The sequence below is a fragment of the Monodelphis domestica genome, chromosome 2, assembly GCF_027887165.1.
Source record: "Monodelphis domestica isolate mMonDom1 chromosome 2, mMonDom1.pri, whole genome shotgun sequence".
Classification (NCBI taxonomy): Eukaryota; Metazoa; Chordata; class Mammalia; order Didelphimorphia; family Didelphidae; genus Monodelphis; species Monodelphis domestica.
Genome location: NC_077228.1, coordinates 505894096 through 505918692, shown reverse-complemented (window position 1 = coordinate 505918692; position 24597 = coordinate 505894096). Strand labels below are relative to the sequence as shown.

Below are 24597 nucleotides of genomic sequence, written 5' to 3'. Positions count from 1 at the left end.
CTTTCACTAGAGCCACTGTTAAAGATCTTGAACTCTAAACCACAAGCAATCGTACAACCCAAGACTTTGGAGGTTTAGGGATAAGGCCATCTTCTCAAGGGCTAAGTATGGGCCTCAGGGATGGATCAGACTTTTAAGAACCCTAATCCTATCCCTTCCTCATCCCATAAGCCAATAGAATAGTAAGGAGGGTAGCAAGGCAGTGGTGCGGAAAGCAAGCTGGAACCAAAATTGAGATCTGAATTCAAATTCTATATCTGATGTTTATTGACTGGTTGTGTGTCCTGGGTGAGTCACTTCACTTCTTTGTGCCTCAGTTTCCTTCTCTGGAAATTTAAAGGGTTGAACCAGATGGTCCCTGAGGTCCTTTCTAGCTCTCAGTTTAGAAACCTATACGTTTCTCTGGGCCTCAGTTTCCTCGATTTTAAATGCAACTTGAAATGAATGGAAATTGGAAGAGTTGATCCAGATGGCCCCTGAGATCCTTTCCAGCTCTGGAATTATGATCCTATAATGTCTAATCCTCTACCACACAATTTTGTTGTGAAGACAGGAAAAAGAGAAGAGTCTTCTGGACTTCTCCACTCTTAATCAAGTCATCCATGACTTAGGAGATAATAGAGCTGAGGCACAGGAAGGGAATGACTTGTTCAAGGTCACACAGCTCATGAAGCTTCAGAAATGGAGCTAAAGATTTCTCCCCGACTCCAAATCCAGCACTCTCCATAATACACCACAGCTTCTAGGCAAGCTGCATTTTGTGACCAAAAGAAGACTAGATTTGACTTCAAAGGACCTGGATTCCAGTCCCAACTTGCTCCTTATTTCCTGAGAAAACTTGAGGAATTTATTTAATCTCTCAAAGGGAAGGAAATAGGAAGTTCTACATTGTCCCACTTCTAGCTTTCGGTTTCCATGAGCCCTGGGACATGCAGCTGTGATCTTAAAGATGGGGTCACAGCAGATACAAAAGGAAACTGAGGATCTAATATCCAAATCCTTTCTGGCTCACTGACTGCTTTCCCAGGCTTTGGACCACCATGGGGTGAGGGCAGCACCCCTTCTAATCCTTTTCTTGCCTTAACTCCTCACTGTGGTCTACAGGTACTCCAGCAAAGGGGCAGAAGCAAGAAAAGCAGTGTGGGTTCAGCTTACAAAGTCAGGTCAGCTCCTGCAGCCCCTGATGGTCTGCTTTCATCCATCCCTATTGAAATAGATTCCTGGACTAGAATTTAATTTGTCATTACCTGAAATAGAATAGAGAGGCAGGATAGCTCAGTGAACTGAGAGCCAGACCTAGAAACAGGAGGTTCTGGGTTCAAATCTGGCCTCAGACACTGCCTAATTGTGTGACCCTGGACAAGTCACTTAACCTCCATCACCTAACCTTTTTATTGCTCTTTTGCCTTGGAACCAATACACAGTATATTGATTCTAAGATGGAAGGTAAGGATTTTTTAAAAAGAAGGAAAGTAACGGAAAAGGGAATTTCCTTAACTGAGAATTACTCTGGTGCAAAGTAAGGCTGAAACCAGGGTGAGACTGAACTGTTCCAGACTATGGGAGGAACTGAGATACAGAAAATCACTCTTAGAGATGGAGGAGCCTTAATGTAGCATCTAGTCTAATTCCCCCATTTTACAGATGAGGAAACTGAGATCCAAAGAGGATGAGTACTGTGAAGACTGCTGGGGCAGAGCTGCCATGGAAGGGAGAAGGGGAAAGACACAGACACTTTTAAATTATTAATTAATAATATTGCTACTAACCAAGAACTTAACAAATATCCCTTTTGATCTTCACAACAACCCTGGGAAGTAGGTGCTATTCTTATCCCCATTTTATAGTGGAGGAAACTGAGGCAAACAGAGATTAAGTGCCTGGTCCAGGATCACACAGCTAGGAAGTGTCTGGGGTCACATTTGAACCCAGGACTTCTCAGTCTCTAGACTTGGCCCTGCCGACCCACTGAACCATCTAGCTGCCCCCACTTCGGACTTTTTCACATTCTCTCACAGAGCGGGATTCCTGCTCCCCTCCCCACCTCTTGCCCTCTAGAACCGAGCATTCTCCCCAGGCTGCCGCCTCCGGGAGCCCTGCTGCATGTTTCCAGAAGAGGCTTCTCCTCCAAGCATGGGAGTCCACGTATCCCTTCACTCCATCCCAAGCACTTCCTCCACGCGGTCCCCGTCACTAGTACACTCACCACGTTCTGATATTGGTTCTGGCTGTTATTGAAAGACATGTTGCTGCCGCCGCCGCCGCTGCCACTGCCGCCGCCGCTGCTGAGGCTGGGCTTTCCGTAAACCAAAAACTAGGGAAAGGGGAGGATTCAGAGGAGAAACCGAAACTAACCCAAAGATAACCTGGCTGCCATTCAAGGGGAGGGAGCCGTTGGAAGAAGGAAGTAAGTAGGCAAAAAGTTAAGCCCTCGGAGAAGGAGCAATAATGGAAGGGCACCGAGCCTGCCAAGTTTCCCGAGGGAACTAGCGTTGCCTCACAGAGGGGCCAGAGGGGCCATCTGAGCTGAGCTTAAAGGAAGCCACTTATAGATGGAGACATGGAAGGGATCTTTTCTGATGGGGTGCTCTCCTGGGGGAAACTGAGGCCCAGACACAATCAGTGGTAGAGCTTGGATTCACATCTTTTTTTCCCCCCTTACACCCTTATCTTCTGCCTTAGAATCAATGTTCTGAATTGGTTAAGTGATGGGGAGGGGTGGAGTGAATTGTCCAAGGTCACACAGCTATGAAATATCTGAAGTCATATTTGAACCCAGGAACTCCCATCTCTAAGCCTGACTTTCTATCCACTGAGCCACCTAGCTGCCCCCCCTTGGATTCCCATCTGAGTCCTTTTACTCCAAATTCAGTTCTTTCCAATGGGCTCCAATGAGCTCTTAGACATGTAGGATCCCCATCACTTCCTTATGCACCTGGCACAAATTGTCTCCAAGCAAGATAGAACTGGATGAAACTAGCTGATGTGTAAGTTCCTTGAAGACAGAACCTTAATGTCTAGGGTTCTAGCTCTAGAGTTGTAGGAACCTCCAAGGGTATTAAATCCCTTTAATTAATTATATTTATTTTAATCACTTAATGAACTAACTTTAATTAATTAAATGCCCCTTTAAATTTCAGATAAGGAAACTGAGGCACTAGGGAAATTAAAACATTTGCCCAAGGCAACATCAATAACTATTATCATACCTTCTTTTGTCCCCTTATGCCACCTGCAAAGGCTAGGGAACACAGTGGGTGCCAGAAGGCTGGAGCTATACTTAGCAGCATAGGAGACAGGGGCAAGTGGCATCTAAATGTGCCCTCAAGTCATTTTTTATTTAAAGCCTTGGTTGAGAAAGTGAGCACTAAGGGAAGCTTTGAGACAACAGTGGCAGCACTGGGTCACCTGCCTCCTGTGGTTGGGAGACAGAAACCCTAGAACTAATCAAGGCTGTTGCCCCTGGCTGCTCTCTGGTTGGGATGGAGATTGGGGTGGTGCAAGCTGGCCATCTGGCACCTTTCCATTCCAGCTAATCAAGAGGGATGGGTGCCCGGGCTCCAAGTTCTGTCATTTCTCTGTCCCTGAGAATATACAAGCAGCGTCAGTGCCCTCTAAAGTGCAGCAGCGCCCTGGGGTACCACTGGCTTCAGTAGGAGGTGGGGAAGAGCAGTGAAGAAGCAAGAGAGGCTTGTACCAGGCAGAAAGGGGAGCAGCAGGTAAATAGAAAGCAGAAGGCAGGCAGCAGGGGCAGGGAGAAGGGAGGGTGTTCCTGACAACGCTGGTGGTTTCCTTGATCATTCACCAGGAAGCACTTGGCAATGAGCTCAGTCCTGTTCTAGATGGAGATGTAGAAGAAATACAAATTATGCTCATTGCTCTCAAGGAATGGGGAAGAAAACCCCACATTTTGTTATTGTTGCTCAATCATTTCAGTCGTGTCTGACTCTTCTGACCTCATTTGGGGTCTTGGCAAAGATGCCAGAGGGATTTGCAATGTCCTTCTCCAGCTCATTTTGCAGATGAGGAAACTGAGGTAAACTGGGTTAAGTGACTTGCCCAAGATCACACAGCTAGTGAGTGGGTAAAGTCAGATTTGAATTTAGGAAGATGAATCTTCCTGTCTCCAGGCCCATTGCTCTATCCATTGTTGTCAGCTAGTTGCTTACATATAGTAAGGACTGAAAGTACAAGAGAATTCAATATGGGAGCAATGAGTTGGAAGAGGTTAGATTTTAGACCTGGAGATGACCCGGAGATCATTGAGTCTAACCCCCTTACTTATTTTATTTTATTTTCATTTTAAACCCTTTCCTCCCATCTTAAAAACAACATTCTGTATTGGTTCTAAGGCAGAAGGCTAGGCTATGGGGACTAAGTGACTTGCCCAGGGTCACACATCTAGGAAGTATCTGAGGCTAAATTTGAACCCAGGACTTTGCATCTCTGGGCCTGGCTCTCAGTCTACTGAACCACCTAGCTACCCTAACTTTCCTTATTTTACAGATGAAGAAGTAGAGGCTCGAAGAGATTTATTCAAGGTCCCACAGGCAGTAAGGGATAGAGGCAGAACTCAAATCCAGATCCTCTGGCTCCAGAGCCATCACTTTTTCCACTGTGCCTACAAGGAGCCCTTGGAAGGCTTCCTGGTAGAGGTGAGATTTCTGTAAAGTCTTACAACCATTCTGGAAATTACATATTGCATTTTTGTTATTATATAAATATGTAATTTATGTAAATAATCCCATGCCTTTTGATCCAGAGATTCCTCTGCTGGGAATATGTCCCACAGAGGCCACTGAGAAACAAAAGCCCTAATATAGTCCAAGATATGCACAGCAACACTTTTCTTGGGAGCCAAAAAGTAAAAGCCAAGTAAATGCCCATCTACTAGGGAAAGGCTAAACCATATTTCATAAATAGAGGCAGCCAGGTGACACAGTGAACAGATGGCTGACTCTGGAGTCACGATGATCTGAGTTCAAATTCATCCTTAGACATTTACTGAGACCCAGGGCAAGCCACTTGACCACTCTCAGTCTCAGTTTACTCATTTGTAAAATGTAGATTATAATAGTATATCCCTCAGACCTAGAGACAGGAAGTCCTGAGTTCAAATTTAACCTCATGTACTTCCCAGCTGTGTGACTATAGCCTACCCCTTACCACTCTTCTGCCTTGGAATCAGTATTAGTATCAATTCTAAGACAAAACAAAGGTTTTAAACAAAAACAAAACAAAGAATAAACCTGGCCTCAAACAAGAGATGAGAGGTCACTGACTCTCATCCCTCTCCTTTATAGTGGTGTCAGGTCCATGGATGCATTAACTTATTTTTTTTTAATGTATTGATGAGTTTATTTTTTTCTCTTCCTCTTTTTTTCTCAAAAAAAATCTATAAAAAAGGATACGGGGTAAACTGAGGCTATGTTATCTGTAGCACACAAGTTCCAATCTGGCCTCAGACCCTAACTATTGTGAGAGTAAAAATGAATGAATACTCCAAGTATTTAAATTTATAGGATTTAATAACAACAACATGAGAGAGAAAAGGGGTTCCTTCAGCTGAGTGAGCAGAGCACAGTGCCAGAGACCCACACCTGTAGTGCTTTTCCAAGCCAAAGCCCCAAAAGCTCCGCAGCATGGGTTTCAGTGAAATTTATCCCCCAAACATCAGGACGCAAAAGTGAGGATGTAAATTAAAAGGATGCTGGGTAAATGTAGTTCAGGTATATCAAATGTCTATTTGCACACTATCTGTGTGACCTTGGGCAAGTCACTTAGCTGTGTTTGCCTCAGCTTCCTCATTGGTGGCTGCTGGGCAGGCTACAACTTCTTGGAGCCACAGGTGAGAGTTGGGTGGACACCAAAGGAAATGAGCAGCCCTAAAATGGGTTTGGTAATCCTGCCTCCCAGAGTACCCCAGACTTCCTAGCTTGCCCAGTAGCAGAGATTGCTGCATCACACAGTAGAGACAATATAGTCCTTTTTCTGAAATCCAGAATAGTCAGGCTACCGCCCATCCTTGCCTGCAATGCCTCAGTGCCTGCCCTCCCAGTTGCTGTCCAGCATTGACACTTGGCAGAGTAAGATGAGACCTCAGAATTAATCTGTGCTTCTCTTACTCTTAGGGATCTGGAGCAAGCTTTTTGTGGTTCTTTAGATAAATCAATTATCCTTGCCAAGAGTGGCTAAGCTCAGTTCTTCCTGTACTGCTGAAAGGCCTCCAACCCCGGTCACTCCATGCTAACTATGGCTCCATCTCTAGTACCAAGATTTAGCCTAAAGAAGAAACAAGGATTGCATAGATATGCAAATGAGGGATTATTAGAAGAACTACATTTAATTGCATTAAATTTTATGACTCATAAAGTCTTTTCCTCATAATTACTCTATGAAGTAGGTAGTGTAAACATTCTACCCATTTCACAGATGAAGAGACTGAGGTTCAAGGGCTTTAAGTGAACTTGCTTTGGTCACATAGTCTCTAAGGGAGCAGAAAAAGAATGTCTAGGACTAGGAAGGATCTTGGAAACCACCTAATGTCTCATTTTACACATGACAAAACTTCTCTTTTTCCTTTTATTTCTTGAGGCATCCAACGATACTTTCATGAGTCACATGTTCTCTCCCTGGTGAGTGAGTTTATTTTTTTTTTCAAGTTATTTTGGAATTAGAACATTTCTTCATCCAACTTTGCCTCTGTGACATTTGACACAGTGGACCTCTGCCCTTTTCTGGATTCTTCAATGCTGCTTATTCTTGGGTCTCCTCGTGCCCATCTGATCTTCTTGTTTTCCTTGGATACATCATTACCCATAACATCCCCCTTCATTGTGGGTGTCCCCCAGATGAGCCTTCTCTTTTTGCTCCACATCCTTTCACTTGGAAATCTCACCAGATTCCCTGGGTTTAATGATCATTTCTTTGAAGATGCCTAGAACATACAGTAAGTGTTTGATAGATGTTTTTTGGTAAACTATTGTTATTTTTTGTTAATTCTCCCTCCCTTCCTCCCTCCCCCCTCTCGATATATATATATATATATATATATATATATATATATATATAAATCCAATTGTATGTAATAAATTTCCCCACAAGTTTTCCTAAGTTATATGGTCCTACTTATCTCCTTCCCTCCCTTCCTCTTTCCAGTGCCTGCAGGTGATTCGATCTGGGCTATACATTATTGTGCAGATTTCCATGTTGTTCATTTTTATAAGTGAGTAATCTTATAAAACCAAAATCCAAATCATAAACTAAAATAAACAAGTGAAAAATTGTGAAAAATGCTTTCATCTGCATTCCTTCTCCAACAGTTCTTTCTCTGGAGGTAGATAGCTTTCTGTCTCATAAGTCCCTCAGAATTGATCTGGATCATTGTATTGCTGTTAGTAGCCAAGTCTATCACATTTGATCATTCCACAGTATTTCTATTACTGAGTACACTGTTCTCCTGGTTCAGCTTATTTCACTCCGCATCAGTTCATGGAGGTCTTTCCAGCTCTTCCTGAAATCATCCTGTTCATCATTCCCTACTTATTTTATTTTTTTAAACCTTTACTTTCTGTCTCATTAACAAGAAAGAAAGGAAGAAAGAAAGAAAGAAAGAAAGAAAGAAAGAAAGAAAGAAAGAAAGGAAGAAAGAAAGAAAGAAAGGAAGAAAGAAAGAAAGAAAGAAAGAAAGAAAGAAAGAAAGAAAGAAAGAAAGAAAGAAAGAAAGAAAGAAAGAAAGAAAGAAAGAAAGAAAGAAAGAAAGAAAGAAAGAAAGAAAGAAAGAAAGAAAGAAAGAAAGAAAGAAAGAAAGAAAGAAAGAAAGAAAGAAAGAAAGAAAGAAAGAAAGAAAGAAAGAAAGAAAGAAAGAAAGGAGGGAGGGAGGGAGGGAGGGAGGGAGGGAGGGAGGGAGGGAGGGAGGGGAAGGAAGAAGAGAAGGAAGGAGCAAAGGAAGGAAGGAAGGAAAGAAGGAAGGAGGGAAGGAGAGAAGGAAGGAGGGAAGGAGAGAAGGAAGGAAGGTAGTGAAAGGGGACTAGGCCAACGGACCCGGGGCAGATAAGCACCCTTCCTAGCCAACGTACCCGGCATAGATAAACGCCCCCTCTAAACCAATGAACCCTGTGTGATGAACACCTTGACCTCCCCACCCTGTGTGATGAACACCTTGACCTCCCCACCCTGTGTGATAACCACCTTGACCCCTCCACCTTGTGTGATAACCATATTGACCCTTGGTAAGCTCCATGGGTATATAAGCCTGCCTTAAATTTGCTTCGGGGAGGACCTGCCTTGGGATCCTCCCTACGCGTGTGGAAGTGTGTTACAATAAACTATCTCTCTGTGCTGATTGCAGTGTCTGTTCTGTTCCTTTGGCCCCTAAATGGACCCTAACAGTAGGAAGGAAGGAAGGAAGGAAGGAAGGAAGGAAGGAAGGAAGGAAGGAAGGAAGGAAGGAAGGAAGGAAGGAAGGAAGGAAGGAAGGAAGGAAGGAAGGAAGGAAGGAAGGAAGGAAGGAAGAAAGGAAGGAGCAAAGGAAGGAAGGAGGGAAGAAAGGAAGGAGGGAGGGAAGGAAGGAGAGAAGGAAGGAAGGAAGGAGGGAAGGAAGGAAGGAAGGAAGGAAGGAAGGAAGGAAGGAAGGAAGGAAGGAAGGAAGGAAGGAAGGAAGGAAGGGGAAGAAGGAGAGAAAGAAGGAGGGAGGAAAGGAGAGGAAGGAAGGAAGGAAGGAAGGAAGGAAGGAAGGAAGGAAGGAAGGAAGGAAGGAAGGAAGGAAGGAAGGAAGGAAGGAAGGAAGGAAGAAGGGAAGGAAGGGGAAGAAGGAAGGAAGGAGGGAGGAAGGGAAGGAAAGATATCCTGAATCATAAAATCCCTGCATTCTCTAGGGGTGCCTCAATCTGGCATCTTACTTATTTCAATTTAATAAGCATGCATTAAATTCCTCTTTTGTGTGAAATACTCTTTCAGGCCCTGGTGCCTGCCTTTAGAGAGTTTATATTCTACTGGGAGGAAAATGTATGAACATAGTAAGTATTGGGAGACAGACAGTAGATCTGGGATTGCTTTGGTGTGCTCAGTCAGCCTGTAAGCACTGCTGTTGTTGTTGTTGTTTCAAGTAGTTACTCTGTTCCAGGCACTATATACTAAGTTTTGAGGTTGAAAAAAAGGACAAAATTAAATTGTCAGCTCTCAAGGAGCTTACATTCCAAAGGGAGTGACAACTTGCAAATTACTAGGTACACTCAAGATATATTCAGAGTAGTTGGATGGGTTGGGTAATACAATTTAATGGGTGGCACCATAATGCACAGAGGAGGAATACTAGAGTCAGGAAAATCTGAGTTCAAATTCAGATCAGACACTAGCTGTATGAACCTGGGCAAGTCACTTAATCCTGTTTTTCTCAATTTCTTCATCCATAAAATGAGTTGGAGAAGGAAATGGCAAATAACCCCAGTATTTTTGCAGAAAAAAAACCCCAAACCTTCAAACGGGGCCATGAAGAATCAGACGTGACGAAGGTGAATGAACAACCCCAAAAATCTCATAAAGAAGAACACTAGCAGCTGGAGGAGCTGGGGACATCTGGCAAGAGGAGGGATTTGAGCTGCCTTGAAGGAAGCCAAGAAGACTAAAGAGCAGGATGAGGAGAGGGGCAGAGGCCCAGAATTGGGAGGGATAGAAAGAAAGGTGAGAAGCCCAAAGGTGTTCTGGAAGATATTCTAGCAATAAGCAAACAAAAATTCCCTCCTGAGTTGGCAGGCCTTGAAGATCTGGAAAGAATCTGAAGTCAATTCAGAGGAGAAACCTTTTATGAGAAAGTTCAATAGAGTTAAAAATTGAAAGATGCTTTCCATCCAGGTTGGAGAAACTTCCTTTACCAAGCCAGGCTGATGCCTTTTTTACAATTTATAATCTTAGAGAGATTCCTGAGGATATTGAGAGGTTATGTGACTTACCCAGAGTCACAAACCCAGTCTGAATTAGCCTAGAAGGGCCAACTCCATGATACTGTAGTGCACAGAGTAGCAGGCCTGGAGTCAAGAAGACTCATTCATCTTCCTGACTTCAAATGTGACCTTGGGCAAGTCACTTAACTCTACCTCAGTTTCTTACCTCAGTTTCTTGACCTATAAAATGAGCTGGAGAATAACAGGGCAAACTACTCCAGGATCTCTGCCTAGAAAATCCCAAATGGGGTCATGAAGAATCAGATATGCCTTAACAACAATGAATTAGACTTGAATCCATTTCATCTCATTTTTGTCCATAGAGAAGTAAATTCTTCATTTATTTGGTGACAGTGGGAAGACCACTAAGGACAAGGGAGAACAGGAAGGGTTCAGGGTAAGAGAAGTCAACTAAGCTATTTCCTTCTCTTTCTTTCCAAAGATCATGTGTGCTTAATCCAACATTATTATGCAATCCAGATGCTAAGGAACAATAGAGGAAAGAAATGCCGCCTCCTCCCCATTTCAAGGTCCAGACCGGTACACTCTTTGGCCCCTAGAGCTTCACTATCCTAGCTCTTCCCCACCCCCAGAACCCATTTTGCCTACATGGCAGTTAACCTGACACTGTTTTCAAGGCACAAGTCCAAGGTGAGAAGCAAGCTCAATAATTGTCATTTCCATGAGAACTGCTAAGGCAATATGGTGGTCTCACTTGTAGTCACTGCCTCTTTGAGCTAAGAAAATCTGGGCAAAAGTTTCTTTCTTTTTATTTTTGAACCTTTACCTTCTACCTTAGAATCAATGTACTGATTTCAAGACAGAAGAGCTGCAAGGACTAGGCAGTGGAGGTTAAATGACTTGGCCAGGGTCACAAAGCTAGGAAATGTCTGAGGTCAGATTTCAACCCATTTGAACCTTCCATTTTTAGGCCTGACTCTCAATCTACTGAGCCACCTAGCTGCCCCCTGGGAAGAGTTTCAAGGGGACTAGGTCACAAGAGAAATAATTTCCAGTAAAACCCATTTCCTCTGGTAGATGCAGATACCAGGTTAAAACTGGTTATAACCTTTTCTCTAAGTCTCTAACTAACTCCCAACTCCTTGACTTTTCTTAATTCAGATTCCTAACCCTTTATAATTAAGGCTAAATCTATAACAGAGAAGCAGGAGAAGCTCCAACCAAAGGAAAGGGGTAAACATGGTGGCAACCATATATTATGTTTTTCATGTATCCTCTGGGGAGCTGACCCCCTTATTACTCTTTGGCCTTGGAACCAACACACAGAATTAATTCTAAGATGGAAGGTAAAGGTTTAAAAAAAGTAGAATTGGCCAAATGGAAAAGGAAGTACAAAACATATTGAAGAAAATAATGCCTTAAGAGTTAGAATTGGGTCCTGCAGCCCGCGTGCCCCACTGGGCCCTGCTCCGCTGGCCGCCGGCTTCATGGGCACTACCCTCTCCCTCCCAGCTCCCTAGCTTGGGCCGGAGAGCCTACCAGCAACAGCTGCGGACGGCCCTGGGCCACGCCGGGAGGCACAACCACTCCGAATCGGAATAGCCTCGCTGCGAGGCCCCCAAACACTTCCCTGACTGAGACCAGCTCCAGCCCTTCCTTCTCCTCTCCTAGACCGCGGGCATCCCTAGGGGGTGGGCCAATCCGGCCCTGAGGCCATTCCGGGGCTTTGCACACGGCGGGCTTCAACCCAACCTATTCAACAGATGCTGCTGAAAAGGCAAAACAATTGCCCTACAGAGTTTTCCAAATATAGTTCCGGTCTACTTTCAACCTAAATGGTTCGCAGTCCAACTTGCTTTGCCTATCAACAATATCTCTTTTAGGGGACCGAGGGACCAGGAATACCTTGGAGGCAGCGGTGTTGCCATGGAGTCCAGGCAGAGTGAGAGCAGCGCCGAGGGTGAAGAAGTGAAGAAAGAGGGGCACCTCGTCTCCGAGGCGGAAGTCCACTTTAAAGTGGCCCGGCTCATCATGGAGGCAGGTGTCAAGCCGGGTATGCAGTCCATTCCAATTGCCACAGCCTGTACCATTTACCATAAATTTTTTTGCGAGACCAAATTAGATGCATATGACCCTTACCTCATAGCCACGTCTGCCATTTACTTGGCCGGGAAGGTGGAGGAGCAACACCTCAGCTCTAGAGACATCATCAATGTCTCTCACAGGTAAACCCCAAGAGTGAACCTTTGGAGTTGGACTCCTGGTTCTGGGAGCTGAGAGACAGCATCGTTCAGCGCGAATGGCTCATGCTGAGAGTTTTGCATTTCCGGGTCTCCTTCCAGCACCCCCACAAATCCCTGCTCCACTACCTTATTTCTTTAAAGAACTGGATGAACCGCCACAGCTGGAAGAGGACGCCCGTCTGGGCACTGCTGCGGGACAGCTACCATGGAGTATTGTGCCTTCGCTACCCAGCCCCACACATAGCCGGGGCAGTGCTCTATCTCGCCTTGCAGTGCTACCAAGTGGAGGTGCCTGCCGATTCTGAGGCAGAAAAGCCATGGTGGCAGGTCTTTAGTGAAGACCTTACCAAGCCAGTCATTGATAATATTGTGTCTGACCTCATTCAGATTTACACAATGGACACAGAAATCCCGTAATGGTCCCGGGGCCACCCAGGAAAAAAACAGACATTTGCTTTTTCTGAGGACTGGATTTGACCCACCAAAATGGGCCCTGACTTCAAAAAGCTGATATCAAGATTGGTCACAGGGAACAATTTGGCATGAGCAAACAGAGAACTAAACTTGGGTTGCTTTCTGATGGTTCTTTGGTATTCATGTAGTAAAGAGGTGAGGATAGCCATTCCCTCTGAGCAGGTCTGGAGTTTATTGTGTTTAAATGTGAATAGGTCCATGTTGAAGGAATGCACTATGTTTGGTTGCCTTTTTGCACCTTAGGAAATTCTTGAAGATGAAACTTCTGAATTTGATATAGATTATATTTAAGCATCTCTTCATTAAAAGAAAAACCAAAATAGAATACTTGATTGTACCCTTTGGGGATATATTTCCAAGCCAGACATAAGCTTAACCTTTAAATATAAATAGAAGAATATTTTATTTCTTGTAATAAAAGATAAAAAGCATAAAGATGTGAGAGCAAATATATAGTTTAAGAGTTTGTGATGTTCTGTGGACCATATTGGGGATAGGAAGATGATATTAGCTATGATTTTTTTTCATTTTGTGTTATCTTCCCCTCCCTGAAATATAAAATATGAGCATCTTTTCAACACAAATGTTCTCCCAGAAATCTTATGTGTTCAAAATCTTGAAATGCCAAGATCTCTGAAAAATTAAAACTTTCCAGTAAACCCAAAGGTAAATGTGTACTACTAGGTAAAAAAAAAAAAGTATGCCTATATTCACCTATGTATAAAAACTGGTTTAAAAGAGAAAACTATGGAGGGACCAGCTATGTGGTAAGCCTCAGGGAGTAACAGAAAGAGTAAGTGATGGACTGGTACACAGAAAATGTAAAAAATCTGAGAAATGCTTCTAACAAACCTGATAGCCATATGGAGAATCTCTATGTGAGAATTGAAAGGAAAATCATAGGAAGGGATAGGAGAGATGGGTTACTGTCAGTTCCAATAGAGGGAGCAACTTCATGGATGAGATCATAGATTGAATGAAGTGTTGGGAGATAGAAGAACACTTTTATAGTTAAGAAAGCAGGGCCAAATTGCAAACAGTTGGCCGAAAGAAACACCTCTTCTTAAGATTTTCACTTCTGTCATTTCCAAAACAAATTTGCTATTTCTATATTAAATTTGTTTGTTGGTTCCCTAATAAAGTGATTTTTTTTCATGTTTCTATTCTTAAAAAAAAAAGAGTTAGAATTGGGCAAGTGGAAGTTAATGATTCTGTGAAACATCAAGAAACAAAGTCAAAAGAATGAAAAAATAGAAGAAAATGTTAAATATCACATTGGAAAAACAACTGATATGGAAAATAAATCCCAGAGAGATAATTAACAATTATTGGGCTATCTGAAAGCCATGGTCAAAAAAAGAGTTTAGATGTCATCTTTCAAGAAATAATCAAAGAAAGCTTCCCTGATATTCTAGAACCAGAGGGTAAAATAGAATTTAAAGAACCCACTTATCACCTCCTGAAAAATATCCCCAAAGGATAACTCCCAAGAATAGTATAGCTAAATTCCAGGACTTCCAGGACAAAGAGAAAATCTTGCAAGCAGCCAAAAAGAAGCCATTCAAATATTGTGGAGCCACAGTCAGAATAACACAAGATTTATAAGCTTCTACCTTAAAGGATCAGAGGACCTGGAATAGGATATTCCAGCAGGCAGAGAAGCTAGGACTTGAACCAAGAATCATTTACCCAACAAAAATGAGCATAACCTTTCAGTGGGTGTAGGGGGGAGGATATTCAGTGTAATAGCAAACTTTTAAACATTCTTGATGAAAAAGCCAGAGGTAAATGAAAAATTTGACTCTTAAATACAAAACTCAAGAGAAGCCTAAAAAGGTAAACAGGAAAGAGAAATCAAAAGACATTCAATAAACTGTTGACATCCATATTAGGGATGATGATTCCTATAACTCCAAAAAACTTTATCATTATTAGGGCAGTTAGAAGTAGTATACATAGATAGAAGGCAAGGGTGTGAATTGATTATGATGTGATGATATCATTAAAATTTTAAGGAGTGAGAAAGAAGAATGATTTAGGAAAGGGGAAAGGAAGAAATAAAATGGTGTAAATGATTTCACATAAAGAAAGCATTAAAGAGTTTTTACCCTGGAGGGGAAGTTGGGGGAAGTGGGGAGGGAGGGAAGCATGTGAAGCTTACTCTCATTGGAATTGATTCAAAGAGGGAAGAATATACACAATCAATTAGGTATAGAAATTTATATTACCTTACAGGAAAGTAGGAAGGGAAAAGGAGAAGAGGAAAAAGGGGAAATGATAGAAAAGAGGGCAAATTGGGACAGAAGCTAAACACTTTTGAGGATAGACAGGATGAAAGGAGAGAGAGGACAAAGGGGGGAAAGTAGGAGGAAGAATAATAAACAATTGTAATGGTGAAAAATGTTTTAAAAGTCTCTTTAAGAAAAACCTTTTTCTCAAATACATAGAGAAATGAGTCAAATGTATATGAATACAAATTATTCCACAGTTGATAAAATCATCAAAGGATATGAAGAGGCAGTTCTCGGACAAAGTAAAATGTTTTCTACAGTCATGCAACAAATGCTCTATATTACTATTAATTAGAGAAATGCAAATTCAAACAACTCTGAGGTATCCCCTACACCTATCAGATTGGCTATTATAACAGAAAATGACAATGACAAAACTTGAAGGGGATGTGAGAAAATTGAAACATCAATGTGCTATTTAGGGAAGTTGTGAATTGATGAAACCATTCTGGAGAGCAATTTGGATCTATGACTAAAGCCTATGTTAAATTTATGGTTGGACTGAATATATTTAATTGGTAGCCAGGGATTTAAGGAATAAATTACAAAAATGAATTGTTAAAATCAGAATGGAATTAATGGCAGTTTATTTTACAATAGAGGGAAGATATTAAGGAAGAAGAAAGAGAAGAAAAGGAGAGAGGGGGAGGGAAGAGAGGGAGAGAGGGAGGGAGCCAGCTTCGGCTTCCTCTGAACCAGGTAGGAATCCAAAGGCCCCAGCCTGGGGAAAGGAGTCTCAAGACGATGGGCGATGCCTCCAGAAAGGTCAAGGAAAGGAAGTCAGTCTTTTCACTCACCACATGTCAATTCAATCAGCAGATTCTTTATCAGTCTCAGTTCCAGTAGAACTCATTCTTACAGGAGGTTCCACTCCAAGTGGGAGTCTTCACTCAAAGTGTCTCTCTTCACTCCAAGTGTCTCTCTCCACTCCAAGTGTCTCTTTTTCCAATTTTTTAAGTGTCACTTCCCCTAAAATTTTTACATCTACCAATCACAGCCAACACTCCACTCCAGGACTGTCCACTCTCACATGTGGGTCACAGACCTCCCACTCAATGTATGAAATGGGTGTTCTTGCCTTTTTGTGGTTAAAATCTAAAATGGGTAGATCTCTACACTCAACTTTAAGTACTTTGCTTACAATCTTGGGAATTAAAAATCTAAAAATAGACAGGGGATTACAATTTGGTCTTCCCAATCAAGGAAGAGCTAAGTACCTTCATTGTTACAATCAGGGGAGAGCCAAATCCAATCTTCACACCTATAAAACAGAGTATATACCCTTTGACCCAGCAATAGGTCTATTAGGTCTGTATTCCAAAGAGATAAAGAACAAAAAGAAGGACCTATATGTACAAAAATATTTAAACTCTCTTTTTGTTGGGACAACGAATTGGAAAATAAAGGGATACCTATCATTTGGGAAATGCTAAGTTATTGTATATGATTGTAATGGAATACTATTGTACTATAAGAAATAATGAGCAGGAGGAGCTCAGAAAACCTGGAAAGACTTAGATGAACTGAAGCAGAATGAAGTAAGCAGAACCAGGAGAATATTGTACACAGTGACAGCAATATAGTATGAACAACTGTGAATAATGTGAAAGAGAATTTAAAACTCTTTGTCTATTTTAAGTTAATCAACCAAGAATTTAAAGCACTCTTACTTAACACTAAGTAAATCACTAACAGAAAAAGCTTTCACTCCCAAAGCACTGTCCCCTGGGCAGTGCTAGGCAAATTGAAAGGCTGTGATTTGTTGCTGTGAAGAGGGGGAGAGACAGAAAGTGACATGGAAAAAGGGATATAAAAGATGAGTCTGGACAGTCTGGGGCACTTTTTCCTGGATTCATGCACTGAGACCCACTTAAAGTGGCCTGAAGTGCTCCCTCTAGCACTATTTTATCTTCAGAGCAAGCCCAGGGGAGAGCTATACATCTCACCATTTGAAATGCTTTTTGGACATCCCCCTATACAGTCTCATAGGGGTGGGGGTAGGGGACACTTCTATTGCTTCCTATATACAGGATTTACAGATCAAATTGTGAGAACTGCTTGACTCCAGAGCTGCTATACAAGCAGGACCTATAGACTTCTTACTTCATGACCTACACCCAGGAGACAAGGTGTACTTAAAGAACTTCCATTGCACTGGAGGAACTCAGCCTGCCTGGGAAGGTCCATTCCAAGTACTGTTAACTACTCCAACAACTATCAAACTTGGAGAAAAGGACTCTTGGATTCATTGCTCACACGTAAAATGGGCTTCTTCTATTGACACTGATTAATGGTATCATGTAATGCAACTGTTTTTTAAAATTTTATTCATCATATGATTGAGACAGAGATAATATCATCACAAAAGTCCATAGACAAGTTGAACACTGTTTGGCTGACACATTGTCATGGAATGTGAACTATGAATTTTTGATTTTGAAAAATTTTATTATTGTTTTTCTCTTTTATTTGCAATAGGATAAGTTTACAATATCTATTAGCCCTAATATCTATGCATACCCCAAAGCTTTAGACTATGAAAATCTGCCAATGGTTGCTAAATATTATGAGACTTTGATTAAATAATTGTGTCTGATTCCAGAAAAAGGGATCACAAAAGAGCCACTGCACAGTGCCAAGAAGCACAAGGCCAAGGAGACCACAAATCCCTCTGAGATTGATAAGAATCTGTGCCAAGACAGAGGATTTCTTTGAGGTTTAAGGAAGCAGCTATTTGACAACAACAAATGCTAGACTCCCTTGTACCACATTCCAAAAAGTACCTTAGTCTGGTTGCCATTTTGGCTCCTCTATCCCTGAGAGTGAAAGAAAAACCAGACCAGGGATTCACATATCTTGCCTTTTACTTCAAAATCCAGTCCCTTTTCTCTTTTATAATCTGGCAATTTTCTGTAGTCTTGGCTGCTGATTGGGTAAGTGCTATGTTGCTGCATTTGTCCTACAGACTTGTGGGACAGAAATCACTTTAATTGGGCCCTGATTTAAGAATTTATTATGGGCTTATTCTTGCTTACTCAGAATTTTTATATGCAAGTTGATTTTGATCTTTTTTTTTCTTCCCCAAAATTTAATTTTTTCTCATCTATTTGGGTTTTTAAAAATGTTTTTGGTTTTTCTTTTGAGAATTGATTCATATACCCCATAACTCAATCATGTTTTGATCCTGAATTGATCAGAGTGTTGGTCAACACCTTCCTCAGTGGGAGTTGTATAATTTTTGTAAAATTCAAGATTTAAACATTTTTGAGAGAAATTCCAGGAAAAGAAGCTTGCTAACTCCCTGAATCAAGAAAATGAACTTTTTAAAGAAGGCACCATAAAGAAGCCTGAGGGAACCACACACTGCATCAGAAGATCCAGAATGAACTTTGGGATGTAGTGAATCGAACTGAAGGGATTGAACACATTTACTCTGAATATAAACTCTTATACCAAGGGGGATTCCCCCCAATTGACTTTTTGTCAATGCACTACCGATCATTGGTTTTGTTCTTTTTCTCTTTTATTTCCCTCTTACCCCCAAATTATTGTAATTTCTTCTTAGAAAGTGAAAAATATTCTATACACCTCTAGTAAAAGAATCTTTAGAGATATAAGCTAGTTATGTGAAATAATTCATTGGGGACACTAGGCATGTAACTCTGGGAGATTTCAACTAATCATCTCCCAATAGAATCACAGAGGGGATTGTGAAAGAGATTTTAAAACTCTCTTAGTCTATTTGAAATTAATCACTCAAGAACTTAAATCACCCTTACTTAACTCCAACTAAATCACTAACAGAAAAAGCTCTCACCCCCAAAGCACTGTCCCCTGGGACAAATTGAAAAGCTGCGATTGGTTGCTGTGAAGAGGGGAAGAGACAGAAAGTGACATGGAAAAGGGGATATAAAAGGCAAGATTGGACATGGTTTGGGGCACTTTTTTCCTGGATTCATTCTATGTTGGTGAGCTGAGCTGAAGGGAAAATCTTGGAGGCAGTCATCTTTTCCTTGACTCATTCTGGACTGGAGCTTTCTGCTCTGGAGAGGCTTGCTGGGTGAGTGACTAGAGCTGAAGGAAGAGGCTTGCATTGCTGGAACCCTTGCTGTACATACCACTGAGATTTCAGGCTAAAGAAATTATCTTGGAGATCAGGATTTTAGGGAGCCCTTGTCAGGTGGTGAGCTGGACTTCTTCGGAAAGCAATTATAGGGTATCTAGCTAGCCAATATTTTCTACTTCAACAGGCAGTATTGATTCTAAGATGGAAGATAAGGATTTTTAAAAAATGACTGGTGATGGCCCAGGATGCAGTGGATGACCTTAGCATCTTCAATGTCTGACAAGGAGGCCTTTCTCCCATCTGTCAGTGCCTTCTCTATGAAGGTTAGATTTGGCTACCTTTTTTGAGCTTTGTATAAATGTATACATGTTACTTTTAGAAATTTCAATGACTCTGGAAGAGAGTGAGGCTGATGACTTTGGGCAACTCTGCCTCACTTAAATCCAACTCATTCACAAGTCAAGACATAACCATTGTGATGTCATTGGCCCTATTCAAAATGAAGTATGGACAACTCATCTGTAAAATGGGAAAAATAATATTCCCTACCTCTTATTTACTATAAGAGTGCTATGAAGCTAAAATGAGATATTTGTAAATCTCTTTATAAACCTTAAAGTACAAAAAAAAAAATTTCCTTACTTCAATTCTTCCTTCCTTCCTTCCTTCCTTCCTTCCTTCCTTCCTTCCTTCCTTCCTTCCTTCCTTCCTTCCTTCCTTCCTTCCTTCCTTCCTTCCTTCCTCCTCTTCTTCTTCCTCTTCTTCTTCCTCTTCCTCTTCTTCTTCTTCTTCTTCTTCTTCTTCTTCTTCTTCTTCTTCTTCTTCTTCTTCTTCTTCTTCTTCTTCTTCTTCTTCTTCTTCTTCTTCTTTCTTCTTCTTCTTCTTCTTCTTCTTCTTCTTCTTCTTCTTCTTCTTCTTCTTCTTCTTCTTCTTCTTCTTCTTCTTCTTCTTCTTCTTCTTCTTCTTCTTCTTCTTCTTCTTCTTCTTCTTCTTCTTCTTCTTCTTCTTCTTCTTCTTCTTCTTCTTCTTCTTCTTCTTCTTCTTCTTCTTCTTCTTCTTCTTCTTCTTCATGATATTTAGTGTTTCCTCTATTAGAATATAAACTTTTGAGGACACAGATTGTCTCACTTTTATTTGTATCTATGTCCTTGGCTCCCAGAAGAGTGCCTAGCCCCAGAGTAAGCATGTGTTAAAATGCATTTTTTATCCATCCACTCATTCATTAATTCATGTACATCAAAATATAGCAGCAGTTTCTGTAGTAGCAGCAAAGATTAAGAATAGATGCTTGTTGGTTAGGGAATGGTCATACAAATTCTGGACCATGAATAAAATGGGATATGACTGTGCTTTAAGAAACCACAAGCAAGAAGAATTCAGAAATGCATGGAAAAACACATATGAAATAAATTTAAGCAAGTGTAAGGGGAGTCTGGGTCACATGTAAACTCCATATAGTATATGCTACTATAACGGATGTGAGGGAACAGCTTCCAGGAGAATCATGGTGATATATGAGGAAAGTGCATGTATGGACATGCTGTAACTGTTTCCATCTGACCTATCAAGGTTGGGGAGAGATTTTTCTCCTTGGGAGCAAGATCAGAATTGTAGACATCTTACAAAGTTCCTGGTCAGCTCTGGCCATTTCTTTGAAACATTCTCACCTTTAGGATTGAGGTGACTTCTCTGGGGATGACTGAGACTGTGCTGCAAGGGGGAAGAGCTCAGGGGCTCCTTCCTTCTCACCATCTACCACCCTACCCCATTCTTGACCATAGAGACTGTAAATTTTTAAATCTCCATCTTGCTTGGTCTAGCACCCAAATTTGTGCACACCCACACTACGTGGGCATGTGCTAGTCAATGACAAATCAGAAATAACTAACTGCCCACCTGGGCTGTCCTAAGCCAAGCTTAAGCCACCATTGGCACTTGTGAGGCACAGGAAGTGAGGTAAGGAACAGCCTTTGGAATTCGCTCACTTCCTGTGGACAGAGCTAAATGGGAGTTCCTGCTAGGAGCTTGAGGAAGGAGGAGGCCCGCAGACAGCTTCCCTTCAGATCAGTCACGAGAGTCAAGGACTGATTTTCTTCTCTACCTTGGCCCTTTGGGCCTCATCTCCCTCTGGCTTGGCCAGAGGTTGAGTTAACCCCTTTCCCTTTTCTCCTCTCTCCTCTCCCTCTCCCCTTTTCTTACTCCCATTGTGATTAAATCACCATAAACTCCGTTCTGACTTGAGTGTTTCATTTAGGGAATTACATAGCTGAATTCCCTGGCGACCACAAATTAATATTTTAACAACCTTTAAAGGTGATTTTCACCTTTACAAGACCATGGTGATTTTCCTCTTCTAAGGGATCTCCAGGTAGAAGCAGGAAAATTGCTTTATGGTATATTGTATTGGGTGTTCCTTTCATGTATAGGCTGGAACAGATGGCCACTGAGATCCCTTCCACCTCTCACCTTGTTGATTCTGTATGGGATGTGCTTCCATTTCTCTTTAATCAATATTTCTCTTAGGAGACCAGCTTGTCCCCACCCTTCATGTGATTACACAAACTATAAACATTGGTCATTGGCCAAGAGAAAGAAAGATCATAGAGCAATACTAGTTTAATAGAAGCTGATATGACTTGTAAATCAGTAATCTCATTGACTTGTAGACAGAAGTGCAAAGGTCCTTGGAGTCCAACTATACAGTATGTACACAGATAAATAAATATAAGGTGATTTGAAGAGGGGAAGAACACTGGCAACTAGAGTGATCAAGGAAGGCTTCAGGGAAGAGGTGATGATAGAACTAAGCCGTGAGGGAAGCTAAGGGATTCTAAGAAATAGAGAAGAAGGAGGAATATATTCTAGGCTGGGGGATGGCTTGCATGAATGCAAATTCATACATTCATTCAATAAATGGTAATTAATCACCTACTCTGTTCCAGACACTCTTGGGATACAAAAAGAAGCAAAAGACAGTCCCTATCCTCAAGAAACACAGGATCAAATGATGGAGATGGAGAGGGAGTGTGGAGCTGGGATTGGGGGGGACTATAATAAGTCTGACTGTTTCAAATATAAATTATGGGAAAGGGATAAGTAATAAGAATGTGAAATGAGATGGTCCCAGATTATGGAGGGCTTTATCCACTGAGATGAGAAATGTATATTTTATTCTAGAGTCATTGTGGAAGGATCTCAGCAGGAGAGTAACAATATCAGTCCCAAGCTTTAGGAGAGGAAGAAGCCAGAAGCAACAAGACTAGCATAATAGTGCAGGGAGAGGCTGTTGGATGACTCAGTGAATAGAGGGCCTAGCATGGGGATGGAAGGTCCTAGGTTTAAATCTGAGATACTCCCAGCTGTGTGACCATGTGCAAGTCACTTAACCCCTATTGCCTAGTTCTTAGCATTTTTCTGACTTGGAACCAATGTACAATGTTGATTGTGAGGCAGAAGGTGAGAGAGAAGAAGGAGGAGGAGGAAGAAGAGGAGGAGAGGAAGGAAGGAAGGAAGGAAGGAAGGAAGGAAGGAAGGAAGGAAGGAAGGAAGGAAGGAAGGAAGGAAGGAAGGAAGGAAGGAAGGAAGGAAGGAAGGAGGGAAGGAAGGAGGGAAGGAAGGAAGGAAGGAAGGAAGGAAGGAAGGAAGGAAGGAAGGAAGGAAGGAAGGAAGGAAGGAAGGAAGGAAGGAAGGAAGGAAGGAAGGAAGGAAGGAAGGAGGCAGAGGAGGAATATTTTAATAATTGAATATTCTAATACGTAGGGGCAGGCACTTGGTGGTTCAATGTATACAAAGCCAAGCTTAGAGACTGGAAGTCCCGAGTTTGAATCTGGCTTCAGATGCTTCCAGGACAAGTCATTTAACCTCCATTGCCTAGCCCTTACTGCTCTTCTGCCTTTGAGCTGATACTTGGGATCAACTCCAAGATGTAAGGGTGTGAAAAAAATTGTGTAGGTAGGATGTTATGAGACTCTGAACTAGAGTGTTTTTACCTTGAACAAATTGTAGCCAAGAACCTCAGGAATTAGTGACATTTTTGTTTAATCAAGATGATCTATTTTACCTTATTTTTTCAGAGTAAGAATTTTAGATCTAGACAGGGGCTATACAAGGTCATACAGATAATTAAGAGCTGAAACAGGTTTCGAACTCAGACCCTCTGATTCCAGTTTCACAACTCTTTTCACATGATAGCAGGGCTACTAAGCCTATTTCTGAGAGGGGGACCACTTCCATGAATCTGGTAGTCACAGTCAACAGAGATGACCACATTCCCCAAAGCACAGTTACTAATCTTTGCCATGTTTGTCTAGAGGCATCCAGTGGATTCATTGAACAGAACACTGGGCCAAGACTCAGAAAGAACTGAGTTCACATTCTTTCTCAGACACTTTCCTAGCTGTGTGATTCTGGGCAAGTCATTAATTTCTGTCTGCCTCAGTTTCCTCAGTATAAAGTGAAGATAATAACAGCATCTACCTGACCGAATTATTAAAAGATTCAAATGAGATAATGTTTCTTTTTTTTATTTTATTTAATTGATTAATTTAGAGTATTTTTCCAGGATTACATGTTCTTTCCCTCCCCTCCCATAGCCAATGCACAATTCCATTGGGGTTTTGCATGTGTCATTGATCAAGACCTATTTCCATATTATTGATATTTACACTAGGGTGATCACTTAGAGTCTACGTCCCCAATCATATCTCCATCGACCCATGTGATCAAGCAGTTGTTTCTACTCCCACAGTTCTTTCTCTGAATGTGGATAGTGTTCTTTGTGATAATATTTCTAAAGTGTTTAGCACTTCTTAGTGTCCAGCACCTAGTAAAAGTTAAATGAATGCTTATTCCATTCCCTTTCTCCTCTACAAATGTATGCCCATTCTACAGAAAGACTCTTGGAGTAATGAGTGCTGGAAAAAGTGTTATATTGTCTTCAATATAACAGTCTTTTCTCCTTTATACATTTCAAGAGTTTAGCACCGTGTCTGGCATATAGTAGGTGGTTAATTAACACTTATCGAATGAATGAATGAATGAATGAATGAATGAATGAATGAATGAATGAATGAATGAATCTACATTAATGCAAGCCATCCCTCAGCCTGGAATATATTCCTTCTTCATCTCAGTTTCTTAGAATCCTTAGTTTCCTTTAAGGCTTAACTCTAACATCACCTCCTTCCTGAAGCTTCCCCTGTTCACTCTGGGTTCTTCCCCTCTTGTGTTTGCTTCTCTCTGTATGTGTTGTATATGAGTAGATTGCAAGCACCCTTAAGGGCAGAGATTATTTCATTTTTGCCTTTATATCTTTAGTACCTTCCCCATAATAGAATTTTGATTTTGTTGTTGTAATATACCATTACATTCATGAGCCACACATTCCCTGGCTATTTTCCAGTCAATGGATATCTACTTTGCTTCCACAAAAAGTGCTGTGTGATCTTAAGTTATATTACATCTCCCAGTATCAGTTTCCCCATCTGTAAAATGGGGCAGCTCAGTGGTACAGCAAATAGAGTACCAAACCTGGAGTCAGGAAGACTTATATTCCTGAATCTCAATCCAGACTCATTCATTTTCTAGCTGTAAGATCCTAGGCAAGTCATTTAACTCTGCCT

At 41.5% G+C, this 24597-nt stretch overlaps 2 protein-coding genes across 3 annotated transcripts in view; one reads left to right on the top strand and one right to left on the bottom strand.

Annotated features, from left to right (window-relative positions):
- Positions 1-2363, bottom strand: part of LGALS9 (galectin 9) — a 28258-nt gene extending 25895 nt beyond the window's left edge. For both annotated transcript variants that reach the window (XM_007485584.3, XM_007485585.3), the window contains exon 1: positions 2207-2363. In XM_007485584.3, the coding sequence (XP_007485646.2) occupies positions 2207-2245 (39 nt within the window). In that variant the 5' untranslated portion in view covers positions 2246-2363. The remainder of the gene's footprint in view (positions 1-2206) is intronic.
- Positions 2364-11876: 9513 nt separating this feature from the next.
- On the top strand, positions 11877-12562 carry LOC103104853 (cyclin-Q-like). Its single transcript, XM_056814867.1, is given in 2 exon segments — positions 11877-12126; positions 12129-12562. Coding segments are annotated over 2 exon segments (627 nt in total). The 5' UTR covers positions 11877-11933.
- The last annotated feature ends 12035 nt before the right edge of the window (positions 12563-24597 follow it).